General features: G+C 41.0%; 1 protein-coding gene and 1 long non-coding RNA gene across 4 annotated transcripts; one reads left to right on the top strand and one right to left on the bottom strand.

The window, feature by feature from the left end:
- Positions 1-4,235: 4,235 nt before the first annotated feature.
- Positions 4,236-15,049, top strand: LOC139129610 (uncharacterized). Of its 3 annotated transcripts, none has more exons than XR_011551625.1 (6): positions 8,756-8,891; positions 9,980-10,061; positions 10,396-10,718; positions 12,328-13,288; positions 14,150-14,378; positions 14,958-15,049. XR_011551625.1 is itself a non-coding variant. In XM_070695274.1 (5 exons), exons 1-5 carry the CDS (start codon positions 4,247-4,249, stop codon positions 12,484-12,486), a joined length of 681 nt encoding a protein of 226 aa, XP_070551375.1. In that variant the 5' UTR covers positions 4,236-4,246; the 3' UTR covers positions 12,487-13,678. The 3 variants fall into 3 exon arrangements, 1 of the variants encoding a protein (XP_070551375.1); XR_011551626.1 differs by lacking the exon at positions 8,756-8,891 and adding an exon at positions 8,901-9,149; XM_070695274.1 differs by lacking the exons at positions 8,756-8,891; positions 14,150-14,378; positions 14,958-15,049 and adding exons at positions 4,236-4,289; positions 4,649-4,722 and having other exon boundaries at positions 12,328-13,678.
- On the bottom strand, positions 5,063-8,208 carry LOC139129611 (uncharacterized). Its single transcript, XR_011551627.1, has 2 exons — positions 7,859-8,208; positions 5,063-5,599 (listed from the first exon to the last, which is right to left on the bottom strand). It is a non-coding gene; the product is annotated as an uncharacterized lncRNA (long non-coding RNA).
- Positions 15,050-15,691: the final 642 nt, after the last annotated feature.

Raw genomic sequence — 15,691 nt, 5'->3', positions numbered from 1 at the left:
CGGATGCTCTACCAACTGAGCTAATGGATCAGTCGGTCCAATGTGGGCGGTCCTGACTCTTAGATGGGGCTTTTCATTCGTTGTGCGTTGATGGTGAGTAAGGCGGCTAAACTCAACACCTAACCTTTCAACCTAAGGATCCCGCGGGATTCTACAGGGCCTCGCACACAAGTCACCAACTTAGGAATCAGTTATTGGTAATGAGGATCAATCTTATGAATGATGCAAAGCCAGAGAAGGGTAAATTTGAAATGACTTACCATACGATTTTTTTATATGAAATATAGTGGTGAATGAAAAGTGACCCATGCGGGACTCGAACCCCACACCCCCCGTAGACATTACGGATGCTCTACCAACTGAGCTAATGGATCAGTCGGTCCAATGTGGGCGGTCCTGACTCTTAGATGGGGCTTTTCATTCGTTGTGCGTTGATGGTGAGTAAGGCGGCTAAACTCAACACCTAACCTTTCAACCTAAGGATCCCGCGGGATTCTACAGGGCCTCGCACACAAGTCACCAACTTAGGAATCAGTTATTGGTAATGAGGATCAATCTTATGAATGATGCAAAGCCAGAGAAGGGTAAATTTGAAATGACTCACCATACGATTTTTTTATATGAAATATAGTGGTGAATGAAAAGTGACCCATGCGGGACTCGAACCCACACCCCCCGTAGACATTACAGATGCTCTACCAACTGAGCTAATGGATCAGTCGGTCCAATGTGGGCGGTCCAGACTCTTAGATGGGGCTTTTCATTCGTTGTGCGTTGATGGTGAGTAAGGCGGCTAAACTCAACACCTAACCTTTCAACCTAAGGATCCCGCGGGATTCTACAGGGCCTCGCACACAAGTCACCAACTTAGGAATCAGTTATTGGTAATGAGGATCAATCTTATGAATGATGCAAAGCCAGAGAAGGGTAAATTTGAAATGACTCACCATACGATTTTTTTATATGAAATATAGTGGTGAATGAAAAGTGACCCATGCGGGACTCGAACCCACACCCCCCGTAGACATTACGGATGCTCTACCAACTGAGCTAATGGATCAGTCGGTCCAATGTGGGCGGTCCTGACTCTTAGATGGGGCTTTTCATTCGTTGTGCGTTGATGGTGAGTAAGGCGGCTAAACTCAACACCTAACCTTTCAACCTAAGGATCCCGCGGGATTCTACAGGGCCTCGCACACAAGTCACCAACTTAGGAATCAGTTATTGGTAATGAGGATCAATCTTATGAATGATGCAAAGCCAGAGAAGGGTAAATTTGAAATGACTCACCATACGATTTTTTTTATATGAAATATAGTGGTGAATGAAAAGTGACCCATGCGGGACTCGAACCCACACCCCCCGTAGACATTACGGATGCTCTACCAACTGAGCTAATGGATCAGTCGGTCCAATGTGGGCGGTCCTGACTCTTAGATGGGGCTTTTCATTCGTTGTGCGTTGATGGTGAGTAAGGCGGCTAAACTCATCACCTAACCTTTCAACCTAAGGATCCCGCGGGATTCTACAGGGCCTCGCACACAAGTCACCAACTTAGGAATCAGTTATTGGTAATGAGGATCAATCTTATGAATGATGCAAACCAGAGAAGGGTAAATTTGAAATGACTCACCATACGAATTTTTTATGAAATATAGTGGTGAATGAAAAGTGACCCATGCGGGACTCGAACCCACACCCCCCGTAGACATTACGGATGCTCTACCAACTGAGCTAATGGATCAGTCGGTCCAATGTGGGCGGTCCTGACTCTTAGATGGGGCTTTTCATTCGTTGTGCGTTGATGGTGAGTAAGGCGGCTAAACTCATCACCTAACCTTTCAACCTAAGGATCCCGCGGGATTCTACAGGGCCTCGCACACAAGTCACCAACTTAGGAATCAGTTATTGGTAATGAGGATCAATCTTATGAATGATGCAAAGCCAGAGAAGGGTAAATTTGAAATGACTCACCATACGATTTTTTATATGAAATATAGTGGTGAATGAAAAGTGACCCATGCGGACTCGAACCCACATATATAGCTATATATATATATATATATAATATATATAATATATAATATATATAGATATAATATATTAATATCAATCCTTTTCCGGAGAAGGAAACGCAATTTTCAGATCTGTAAATTGGCCGATCAGAATGGACCCATATTATCAAGTGCCAGTTTTTGAATATTTCATACAAAGTATAAAATTTTTCGCAATACTACCTCGGTTACGTGAAGTCTTTCAAGATACACTACAAGTCGAGGATGTGTGCTGCTTGCTAAGTGATTGATTGCACGAAACTTCATTATTTTGAAAAAGTAAAAGAAAACAAAGCCAGACAACTGTTTGTTGATTTTTGAATATTTGAAGGCACAAAATGGAGTAGATGCAGCTTCGCAGAAATGTGGACTGGAAATGAATATGTAATTTTTTCTTGGTTTCTTTGTACATTTATTAATTATTTATAAATTAGACCTCATGCAAAAAGTGTGTGCACCATCATTCAGGTGATTATGTGAGCAACATAAATCTCGAATTGGTAACACATGGTGTCACCTTTGCCCCTAGCTTTGGCAAGATTTAAGTATTTTGGTTTCGGAAGCCAGTCCCAAGCAAGACTGATGTGCGAACGGTTTGGTTTACGACTAGTGAAAGACGACAGTGAAGAAAAACACGGGCATATAGTGCAAGAAATCAGTAATGACCAGCAAGATTACTTGTATATCGCATTCAGCAGCAAAGTTTACTGGATTGATGCTACAGTAACTTCTGATACAGCAAAAGTAAAAACAAGTGATGGTGTGGAACTTACCTATAAACCGTTCGCAGAAAATCATATTCCGAGTCCGAACTCCTGCATCGCTATCTGGTAAGTATCTACAACTATCATTTCTGTAGTTATGTAAACCATAGTCACTTGATTTCAGTATACAGCGACGACTCTGACGTTCTAATGATCTTCACGGTCACTGCTTTTCTAACTGACTGCATTTTTCATTGAAATACTCACATAAGCAAGGACAGCACTACAATCGAGCGTAAAGTGTTGTGGTTGCCATGCAGAGCCATGTTAGAATAATAATCGCAATCATACCAATCCATAATCCGATAACACTGGGTCAAATTCGTAATACAATAGTTACAAATACAAGGCAGCTCAGAACAGACAGTTAATCACGGTACACACAGCATAGTCAAATTAACGTTGTCATTAAAATGCCTTTAACATTCTTAATGAAGAATAGTGTCGGCGATGAAATTTCTTTACAGGGGAGAGGAGTGGGAAAGCAGGCCTTGTGACCTTTACGCTTACCCGATATGTGAGAAATCTAGTAAGTTATTCTACACTCCTTTTTATTCAATTGTTTCAAATTGAATGCCTTTCTTCTGGTTCCTGGTCGCTTAACACTGCAATCTCTCTCAACTTTTAATGTATTCCTGTAACACCAAAAGACTCGGCGGAGCTTGTCGTCATGGATAGATGGAACAAATCGCAGGCAGTTGAACTCTGTGAGCAGTTTGACTTGCGCTTAATGCAAATTAGGGAGATGGCGGACTATTACGGTGGGATGGACTTTCTTAATACTTCAAGAGAAGCCAAATGTACTTTAATAGATGCTTCCTATGATGTCACGTCTAGGGAGTTTAAAACAAACTACGAATCAGTTCTGACGAACAGTCTAGCAACATTTGATGTTTCCGACACAGGTGGATCATGCATAGTGTTATGTTGGTAAGTTGATATCATATCATATATTAGCAGTGAACTTGTAGTATTAAATCTCACATACATCATATTGAAAACTGTTAAGCGCTTTTCTAAAATTAACGATAACTCTCGTCTCCATTTCATGATATTCGAAACCGATTCAAATTAGCAAGTGACAGCCTAAAGACTGACACAAAATTAAATTATGCAGTCTTTCTGAGATCTTTTCAGGACAACTTTCCATTTTGCAAAGCGTTTCAGCCTCTTTCCTTTTACCTTTTCTGTTGCCTGTTTTGTTTATCTTTGTTACAAATTGATGCATTGAAAAGGGCAATGGACAAATTGATGGAACGATAGAGTTTTTATCGCTGAACATTTAACATTTAGCAATAGAAGGATTAAGTTCTATTCTGGGATAGCTGTCCCAAAGCGTATTCTGCAACACTGAGTAAATAGCACTATAGGTGCACGATACTGACCATGCATTGTTATATATATTTTAGGGAAGGAACACTTCTAAGTATGCCATGCGAAGGGAAAAATGAGGTGTTATGTGAAGAAAATGGTAATACTATTTACTTATTGCACACATACTCATAGTTCTAATGTATGCTTGAACTTAAAATATTCCCTATTTAACTGTGCTTGCCATGTTTTCCGTAGGTTGTATGTTTCTGCTGTTCTATCAATCTTTTTAAGATATTTTGCAATATTTGCATTCATTCATGAGAGAGAGAGAGAGAGAGAGAGAGAGAGAGAGAGAGAGAGCGAGAGAGCGAGAGACTCCAACTTATTGCCTACATGTTAACATTTCGACCGCTTCATATTGTACCGCTGTATTATTTCAAGACAAACTAATTACGTTTCTATATCATCGAATTATTTGAATTGTTTCTTTTTTATGATGGATAATACATAATAAAGATGATGGAAACAATAAAGTTACGAGCAACTCATCCACCGTCCTAAACTCAAGTGAATCAACGAAGATCTCACAGGTAATTTGCTTTTAATAAAGAAATCTTGCATCTTCTAACGGTGTAAATTTCAGGAAATGGATTATGATTATATGAAATATATTAAGTAGGAATGTGTGAATTATTTTGTACTAATAAACCAGTTAACAATACTGTCTCCCGAAAACTAATTATCTTGCAGAATGTAAATACTGTGAAATTGGATCATAGCCTGTAGCATCTTTCCATCTGATCTATAACGCATTCTTCATATAAAATGTAGAGTCTATTAATTAATCAGAGGTTATTACCCAATATCGCCAGTTCCTTGTGTCGTAGCAGCATTCGTGTCATTTATAAGCACACACCGCTACACAGGATATGGTGTTAAAAGAATTTAATAAGCGACAGTGGACAAATACAAAGCAGTGATAACCTAACTACGGAAAAAATACAATGTCAAGCAAAACTACGAAAGTAAAATCTAGGCAAAAACCATCCGATGGTCCTTGCAGCCGTTGAATTCCCCGTAAGGTGTACTGGAGACGAAGGTGTGGCTGGTTGTTAGTTGAGGTGAGTGGGTTTGGCAGACCCGCCATTATGTAGTGATGACGGATGCCGGCGAGATAAACCTTGATGGTGGAGTACTTGAGGTGAAGGTGGGTTGCACAGTGGACGATGAAGTAGATTAGCAGGTCTTCGGAGATGGGTGGATAATGAGACATCTGTACATGAGTGCCGTACCTTGCAGAGAATTGTACCCACGAGCGAACTCCGGTTGCATAAGATTCAATTGTCCGGGTGCCCAGTGCGGCTTGCTTGAAGGTGGCGGCCGCCCTATTCAGTTGAACATTATGTTGGAGGGTAGTTGGCAGGGTGTCGCATTGGCCAAGGGAGCCGCTTGGCGGAAGCATGTCATCTGGAAACGAGAAAGAGAATCAGCAATTAAGTTATGTTTGCCTGGTATGTGGTCGGCATGGAACATGAAATTATGGGAGGCAGCGCAAAGCACGAGGGTGCGCATCAGTTTCATGATTGATGGTGACTTGGAGCGGCCTTCATTGAGAATATGGACCGTGGCCATGTTGTCGCAGTTGAACACCAAGCGTTTGCGGGTCCATGATTGGCCCCAAAGTAGAGCTGCGATGACGATTGGGTAGAGTTCCTGAAAAGCAATGGAGAGCTCACGGTTGGCGTCAAGCTTGAGATGGGGGGGGGGGGGCAGCGTGCATTAAACCATTGCCCTTGGAAATACCCGCCTAAACCAATACCACTGGCATCTGTAAAAAGCTGTATTGCTGAGGCCCTTGTAGCGTGGGAGTCGAGGAACATTGATACTCCGTTCCAGCTGGAGAGAAAGCGGTGCCAAATTCGAAGGTCAAGTCTGCTCTCGGCGGTCAAATGGATGCGGTAGTGAAGTTTCCGTGCTCCTTTTGAGATTTCGATTAGGCGTGATATGAAAGTTCGCCCAGGTATAATGACACGGCATGCAAAGTTGAGGTGCCCTAGGAGGCTTAGCAGTTCTCGTTTTGTACACATGGGGCGAGATAAGAAGGACTGGATAAGGGCGGCTATTCTAGACAGTTTGTCGTGAGGGAGCCGCGCTTCCATCTTCACTGTGTCAAGCTCTATTCCAAGGTATTCTAGTATAGTAACGGGGCCAACGGTCTTGTGTGGCGCGATGGGTACAGAGAGTCTCCTGAAGATGAGGGTAATTAAGGCCATAGTGCGGTCCGCATCGAATGATGGTTTGTCAACTGTTAGGAAATCATCTAGCAGGTGGAAAATTATCTCGAGACCGCAATTTTCTTGAGCAATCCAGCATATGGCCTTGGAAAGCTGATCGAAGATCTTAGGGCTGGAGCGTTACCCGAAGGGCAGTTGGGTGAAGAAATAGAAATGTTTTTTCCAGTGGATGCCATAAAAGTGCCATAGCGAGGGGTGAATAGGGATGAGCTTTAAAGCATCGACAATGTCAGTCTTGCACAGCCATGCTCCTCGGCCCGCCCTTTGGATGGCTGCAATGGCATCGTCTATCTTTACGTAGGAGAGCGAAAATTCCTGTTTGTCAATGAAGTCATTGACGCTGGGTGTGTCTTCATTGTTGTGAGGGGACGACAAATCGACGATTAGGCGTTTTTTTTGGCTGAGTATTTCTTTTCTGCGATACCTAGCGGGCTACAGCGATAAATGGCGTATGGTGGTGTGGTGAAAGGGCCGATAAGATAGCCCTTTTGCAGTTCAGAGTTAATTTGGTGCGACACAAAATCCGGATCTTGTCGGGCTGAGAGAAGGTTGCGACAGATGAGCGATGAGGAAAGTTGACAGCGTAGGCCTGTGTTAAATCCTTCAGAAAGTCCTGTAAGCAGGTACTTGACGAATCCTTTGTCGGGTGATTTGAGAGTTCGGAGGCAAGGGTGCCAATATTAATTGGTGTTGATGGTGCACAAGTGTCAGCGTTAAATGTGGATGGCGTATCGTGCAGTCAGGCTCTGTTAGCTTGGTCTTTAGGTCGACATTTTCCTTGAGCTGATGAGTGATCGGATGAGTAGCATACCAAACACACGTGGGAAAAACCACAGTTACTTCGTTTGCAACCAGGCTGGGAGTTGAAGTTATTGCAGATTTCCTTACCCTGGTAGGTGACGCGTCTTCTTCCGCTTCTATCGATGGTCAATGAAGGCGATTGGAACCTTATGGGATTGCTGTTTGGTCTCTTACTCTCGAGGTACGGGCAGACTTCGGTGGTATGGTATGCACTGCGCTATTGCAGACGTTGCAAAGGTTGGCCTTGAGACCGGAGAATGTCGAGGTGTAAATGAGCGAATCGCGAACTCCCCAGTCTACTTTGATGCCATGATTTAACAGGAGTGCGGCCGCCTTGGCGGAAAAGTCGCGGTGGTATTCGTAGAAGGCGAAACCGCTGAAACGTTTTGACATGCCAACGATGTCCGTGACGTATGCATCAAGTTCTGTTCGACGATTAGGGAATGCCTCACACATGACGTTTTTATAGACGGTGAAAGCTTGAATGAATTCAGTAATGGTGAGAGGTCTATTTACTCTGCCGTCATGGAGAGGTTTCAGAGACAGGGCTTCGTTGCCGATGATGATATATCATTCGCCATCGTGGTAATTGTAGCCGGGTATGAGTAGCAGGCAAGATTGATATCCTTACCTGAAAGAATATCGCGGCGAATAGCAGGTGAAACCAGTTCGACGTTTGGCAGTCTTTCGGATGGTATACCGCGGCCCTGGAGGAGGTTGTTGGGAGAAAAGTTCGAGGCAAGTTTACCCCTGGGTTGGTCGCTTGAACGGGCGGATCATGAGCTGCCTAGGGGCCGCCATCTTGGTTCTGCTGGGGGCTGCTGTTGTTGCCGGAAGTGAAGGCTTCTCCCCGCAGGTCGGTGAGAGGGCGTTGTTGCAGTAGATTTGCTATATTGGCCATGTTGGCGGCCATGTTGGCCATCGAAGTCTGCAGGGCGGAAAACATTTCCATCGTCACGACTCCCGATTGAGGTGGTACTTGATTTGTTGATACTGCAGTTTCGCTTTGCGGTATGGTAACGGCAACTGATTCAGGCTATGGGAGACCGTGGGCAGCCGTCGCTACGGTGGCTGGTGCAGTTGGAGCGGTCTGACCTTGTTCGGCAGCGGGGAGGTCAGGAGTGGACGACGCCCCTCGCGTCCCTGATCGTGCACGGGTCACTGGACGAACATACGGCGTTACGCGCGGCGTAGACTTCTTGGTTCGTTTTCGAGGAGGCATTGTCGGCGCTGTGGTCCGGTAGATACGGCAATGAAAGGAGACCGGGAGTGACTAGAAACGAGCAGCAGGGAGTGTTGTAATAGCTTGGCAGACAGCCTGATGGCCTAGAATGAATGAACTTGGACCAGAAGCTTGCAGCAAGGATTAGGTCAAGTGCCGTGCGCAAGAAAGATGGTAGCTAGATAGCAGATGCTAAGTGTCTACGTCACCAGATGAGTAGATAGATAACCAGTATAAGATGTCTACGTCAGCAATGCAAAGTGACTTCAGGACATGTTGTTCTGCAGGCAGCCTAGCTCCGTGGACTTACAAACTGGATTTGTGTTAATACACAATTCCTTATTTTGTGATGCGTCATACACTCAACGAAGTCGAGTGTCGTGTCATTTGTGGTGCGTCAGACTTCGAATGCTGACACGACACAAGGAACAGGCGATATTGGGTAATAACCGATTTATCATATACCCATGCCCAGATCTAGAATTTTATTAATAGTACGAAAAACCTTAAATTTCGAGGCTTTACTTTGTTACGCCTTGCGCATAAATATTGGAATATTTATGTGAACAGGCTTCATACATTAACTACACGAAGAAGTCAACACCACGCGCGACATCGTTGCAAGCCCGCCGTATCTCTATAAACCCAGGAAGAAAGACACCAGGATTCAAAAATCGTCATATTAGAGGAATCTTTTAAGGTGCAATATGCTATTACAATCGCTACCGATCAAAATTGTCCCTTGCTCTAAATCTCCCCGGGATTGATTTTCGCGCTCGATCGTCGTACAGCACGGAGAGGGCAACCATTTTGTTTGTTTACCATGAGAGTTGCCATGTCAACAGTTGTCGTGCGCGCGACATTGCTGTCATGCCACACGCTCAATACCTGTCCGGTAGACCGTGCCGGCCCGTGCGAATGGCAAAATGTTTGCTAGAGCTAGTCCAAAAAATCAAGAACTTAAACAGAAAAAAACACGGGAAAGCATACAAGACTCAACGTGTAATTTCCATATTTAGCAACCCGAAATATCTCTGTTCCTTAAAGCCCTTCAAATTTGTACGTCGGAGGCATCGCTTATCAGGCGGAGAGTGGCAGCCATTTTGTTTGTTTACGCTGTTTACCAACAAACTGTAAATGTAGTCCGGGAACCCTCCAAAACCGACTACGTTTATCGTGCATATCTCGACGTTTACCGTGAAATATCACGGTTGATATTTTACGCTGAACGTCACTAGGATGAATCGATATGGGCATGGGTATATGATAAAAAATTAAATTAACAATTACATGTGCGACATTAATAGAGCCATGCGTACTGAAGTACTAAAGTAGTGTCCTTGGCAATATTTACGAGAACATATGCCAATCTTTGATAGCCTATTAAAACAATGCACACTTCATCGCCCATGTCTTTTATACCACCCCTATTAGCAAAGTTTATCATTTGTCTTATATTATCAAACGCTTCAGTGTGTTTATAAGTATCTTTATTTTACCTACTAATCATCGCTACTTTTACTTTGGCAGAGACCTGACGATATTGACATTGACATATTGAAACTCTTCGAAGGAAATTTCACACTAAATATGACTATCCAGTGGGTAGCAGGTTTGTATGTTGGTTTGTTCTCACATGGTTAGCTATATCGGGTTTCATTCCCGAAAAATAGCGACAAAGTTGATAAATCCTGACCTGTCTTATCGTCAGCAAATGCATCCACTTTTACATCCTTAGGATAATTGAAAGTACTTAGATTTTATTTATAACCTATGAAGAATTCGATAGATGATGGGCTCGATATTGACATAAATATCCGCAAGGAATGTTGTTTTGTCTTTGATAACGTTATGAGTTCAACAGATGTGAACAAAAATTGTTTTCCTATCAAGATAAATTTATTCAACGAAGAGGTTGAAAATTAATCGTTTCATGTTCCCTGCAGGATTATTTACCAAAATACAAGATGTTATGGATGACATATTGTTAGATGTCAGTGAAACCTTAAGTACAGAAATACAGACACGTCTCAGGAAAATCATCATGACAGTGACTGACAACGTAGCTAACTTCACTCTTAGCAAAATGACAACGGGTGGAGCCGCTGTTGTATTCAAAACACCATTCCTCGAATTGCACTTGGAAAAGAACACAATACAGACTCTGACGAATTGCACTTCCATCGTTGGCCCTCATACCGGATTTAGAATTCCTTCAGCCGAACACATCTTTCCACATCTTAGCCGTAACGTAACACTGAACAGAGTGGTATGTATGCATTTATTTTAAGTCGCTGAACAAAGTATACACAGCTACATCTTCATTTACATATGCTTCGACAGGATTTTTCATTTTCAAGCGGAAGACAGAAAGCTATACGGTCCAAAAAAGACAAGCGTCAAACAAAGTTCCATATCTATCTGCTATGCTATGACTAGTTGCTGTACTTAATATTGGTTGTGGAGTATTAATAATAATTTAACAGATTACAATAATGTTCATCCTAGCTATCTGTGTTTTATGTACCGGGACTACTTTTTTGCGATAAGTAAGGAATGTGCATCTAATTTTAATTCTTCTTAACCTCCCCAAATGCATCAATTTATTAGTCGTACGCAACCGAACTTAATAGACTTGAAAAAATATTCGGTGAATTCATTTGCTGTGAGATTCTGATTTTCGGACTAGGCTGTCAAGAAGTGTTCGTTTGAGTATGTTTGTTTGTTTTTTGCAAAACGTCAGAATAAAGCTCTCCATTTACTTCAAGCAGAACCATGCTTCACTAACCTTTATGTTTTTGCTTTCTGTAATTTTCATGTAAAGCTATTGAGGTGTTTAAAATTGAGGGGATGTGTGTTCTAACTCTACTTTAGGTTAAAAAACTTCAATTTTCATGTATGCTTTCGTTTGAGTAGTCCCTTTTGAAGAAAATGTGAATTTTGTTCAACTTGGACAATGCATTGGCTTTGGGGGCTTTTTCACTTCCTTTTATAATTTGAAAATATTAAGCGTCTGACTTTGTATATAATCCAAGGAAAAACATCGTTTCCCTGCGATCTTTACTAATCAAACGTACGGATTCAGTCACGTGATATGTCACAAGATGTCTCGCACTCCACTATCCCGACGCTAAATCAAGTCATGTATCGATGGTTAGGTATTCTACTCCGAGGTGAACCGTCACTCGGATCAAAATTATTTAGAACACTTTGAGTGTCGTGACTTCCTGAAAAAAATCCTAAGCTTCCGATCTGGATGAGTCTGAAAATGATAGCATCCACACGAAGTCATTGCTGGCCATCACTATGGCTACAGCGATCGCCTCTTACGCTACCATGCTGCCTATTTTACACCTGGGAACACGTCGATTTTGGCGTCTTGGGGACCAGAGATACCATCCTGTAATTTAAAGTGAATTGTCGCTAGCCCTGCCTTAATTTGTTAAAAACTATTGCAGTATTGAACAGTTCCGATCGCTGTAGATTAGTATATTCGAGTTAGAAAGAAGCTAGCAAAGGGATTATACATTACACATGTTTATATCAACTTTGAGTGAATTGTGCTGGTTCATAAAATAATGGTTGCAATATGCAGTGTCAACTAAATTCGAGAGGATTTTGACATCCAAAACAGGTCGCCTGTATTCCCTCTTTCTCCAAAGTATTATTAGTTTTGCTCCTTTTTGCAAATAATTAATCTAAATCGTAATGAAATTGGGAATATCTACAGACAATGGTGAAAGGAAGTCTCATAGTATCACTATAGGTACATGAATCTACTTGTTGAAGCCATAGCTTACGATGTAAAACACTACATTTTCTTTGAGAAGTTGGTCTGCTATAGGTTTGTTTGTTTGTTTTCTTTTTTTTTTATTCAGATATTCCGCTTGGGATATGAGTGGCACCAAATTTTAAATACGTCGGACCAATTTACAACTGACATATTGAGTTTGTGGTTTAGCAGCGAAGACGGTCAAGTGATCAAAGGTGGGTTTCGTATCAAAATCTGTCCATACCGACACTACCTTCAACACTAGCTATTGAAGATCTATGTACATCATTGTTTGTCACACCAAATATATTTCCCAGTTATGCCACACAACCAGTAGTTTGTTAAAATTTCCTTTGTCACGAAACGCCAAGATTTGTGTTTTTGTCATAAATGTGTACCAACATCGTGTGACATTATTGTATTTTTTATTAGCTAGATTAAATCTTTGTATTATTCTACATCATACTTCACTTTTATTTGTTTTTAACTGGAACCGATTTCAGTACAAAATACAACACAAGACATTGAGGTATGGCTCGGCAATCGTCAAACACCAACAAATGAAACATTTATTGTGGGGCAATATGTTGAGATTGACGCTACTACACGTTACATGTTTGAGATTATGGTAAGTCGTTGTACACTCGTTTCTACCTCATATATGTTAGCCTTCCAATATTCCAACCTAGTTCAATGGACAACATTTAAAATAACTCCTTATTACCTTTGTTATTTTTGTCTTTGTTATATTCACAGAGAATAACAATGATTTGAAACGTCGTAAATTACTTTAATTGTACCTCCCATTGTATTTATCAACATTTTTTGAAAGTCTGTCTCAAGAACAGAAAGTTTTTTAAATGCACATTAGGCCAGAGAAAAAAAAATCTTGTTCATCGGATTTTTTGGACCAAGTTCCAGAAGCGGCGAGCGAAAATTTTTTTTTTTATTTTTTTTTAGGCCGAAGGTAAACGCGGTTCTCTGGCATTTTTGCACAGATGCAGACAAGGCAAGATAATTGTTTTCCTTTTTACCAGCAATATCTCAAACAAGAAACACTGATACTGGTAACTGAATTCAATACTATATTTCCCAACAATAACATAGTGTTTGCACAACATATTCTGAGTATTTCAACATTCTCTCAGAATAAACTGAAATGTACAGCAAATCACTGAAATCCAACAATTCAGTATTGTCCTTTAATATTGTCCTGGTGGGACCTAGCATCTGAGTTTTTTCATTTTACTTTGACCCCATGTTTTTGCCTCTTTACCACTGTCTCTACACATTTTACACAATGGTCTAACAACACTGTACTGTGATCGGAGTGAAGTTATATAGTCATCATTCAGAAGGCTGTCTTGTACTCCACAATAGAAACAGCAAGCTTCAACTGATACTTTAACATCGACGCAACCATGTGTATTGTCATTGCCGTAAATTTTTATACTTTCGATGCAATTAGGATGCACCGTCCATCTGCTGTCATGATCTTGTTGAACAAATCGCTGAACGTAAAATCAGGACAAACACTGAATAGCGTCTTTGGAACTAACTGTTGGCCATCACGTCGAATGTTGGCGATCAAATTAATACTCATGATGTGACATGTACTAACCTTTACAAAACAAGGTAATTTCTGGCCAAATCGACCCACTTTGCGCCGTGATTCGTCAAATTCAGACGTCACAACAACATGTTGGCGGTCAACTATTAAAGTCCAAACACATTCAAAATCCCGTGCCCGCGAAAACCCGACAAAGTGTAGGGCGCCACCAGCAGTTGTACTAAAAATATTTGTAATGCGGAAGTAAGAATTTGCCTAGATCAAAAAAAAAAAAAAAATTCCAAATACGCCAAAGTAGAAGCGGCGATTCCGATGAACAATTTATTTTTTCTTCCTGGCCTCATGTTTAATATTTCAGGCTTACAAGCCCTTCCACGCCATTCAAATAATGCTGGCCTCGTCTCACCCTGTCTTTGAGAACACCACGACATATGTGCTACCTGAATTACCAAGGAACGCCAGTACTCTGAATGATTTCCAATCGTCGAGTGAAGTCATCTTAAACGGAAGCCATGCTAGTGTATTTCTCCTGGAAGAAGAGATCACCAAAGCCGGAAGTTTCTATGTGGCTTTTGACCTTATCAACAGTACGTTTGAATGCAAAAGTTAACTCCTAGTCAGATCTCTCTTACAATCTACGATGAATGCCACCGAGAAATAAATCTTTTTATATTTGGCTTCAACTGGAATAATTCTAGACTGGTACTAGGCTTAATTTATCTGAAAGTGTCGAAGGTCATGTGATGTGATTTTCTCATTTTTATACATGAACTTTAGGGTGCTTAAAATTTAGTTATCGATTTTTTTATTAAAAGATAAATTAAAGAGAAAAAAGATAAATTAAAGAGAAAGACAGAGAAAATAATGTTCACATTTCTCCTGGAAAATTTTCTCAATTTCATTAATTCGAAATGCTTTTAATGTTCCTTAATAGTTACAGGGTTCTTTATTTCCAGAGAGAGAAGATACGTGACGTCATTGCATGTATTTATCTACTGTCGAACATAAAATACGGCTAGTGCACGTCAACATTCACATATATATATATATATTTATATAGCACTTCGTGTTTCCCCTATGAATAATAATCAATAACTGTTCCACTCCATCGCGAACATCACGACTTTTCGCAAGCTATCATATCTGTGTTTTACGTTCATCTTAAGGTCATGGAGTTGAGTTCAGAGTATCAACCACTCAGCACACATGCAGTTACTCTGATGACAACACCTACAACTGGCAAAATGGTGGATGCAAGAGTACGTTTTTCATATTTTCTTGTGCAAAGTACCCATTTTGTTGCATATTCAACATTTCTTGTAAAACGGCCTACACAAGCCATACGTGATGGACAAGGCAGGTCAACAAGCAACTCTCAATGTATTTCAAAGGCGCCATTAAAATTACTTTTTAGAACCAGAAGACAACATGTTGAAAAGGCTTTGTACTGGTTAATTGACCGAGAACGACAATGTATATGTTCTCTGCATGTATCATTTTATCATAATAACAATTGAATCAATATTCTTACTAGAAATGTTGAAAAATGTCATCAATACTGTTTCAAAAATACATGTCCGTGCGACTGTTTGTTTTATAATTCTCAATAGTAATTCTTTGTTTATGAAAATCAGACGCATGTTTTTAACTTGTCTTGCAGGTATCTTCGAAGTCCAACGTCAATTCAACATTGTGTTTGTGCAATCACCTAACCACGTTTACCGCCGCGTAATATGGAGTACGTGTTATGTCCTCTTCTTGAGGTTCCGGTACAAGCATACGACCCTATCAAAAAACGAACTCCCTGCAAAATCCAATGGCCACATTCAAGTAAATATTTTCTTACAGCATAAAAATTAGCTGATACGATAATTGTAAATTTTTCATTTTTGTTTACATA

Source organism: Ptychodera flava, chromosome 3 (genome assembly GCF_041260155.1).
Source record: "Ptychodera flava strain L36383 chromosome 3, AS_Pfla_20210202, whole genome shotgun sequence".
NCBI classification, from domain to species: Eukaryota; Metazoa; Hemichordata; class Enteropneusta; family Ptychoderidae; genus Ptychodera; species Ptychodera flava.
Note: the sequence above shows the minus strand (reverse complement) of the source record. Positions and strands in the feature narration are given on the sequence as shown.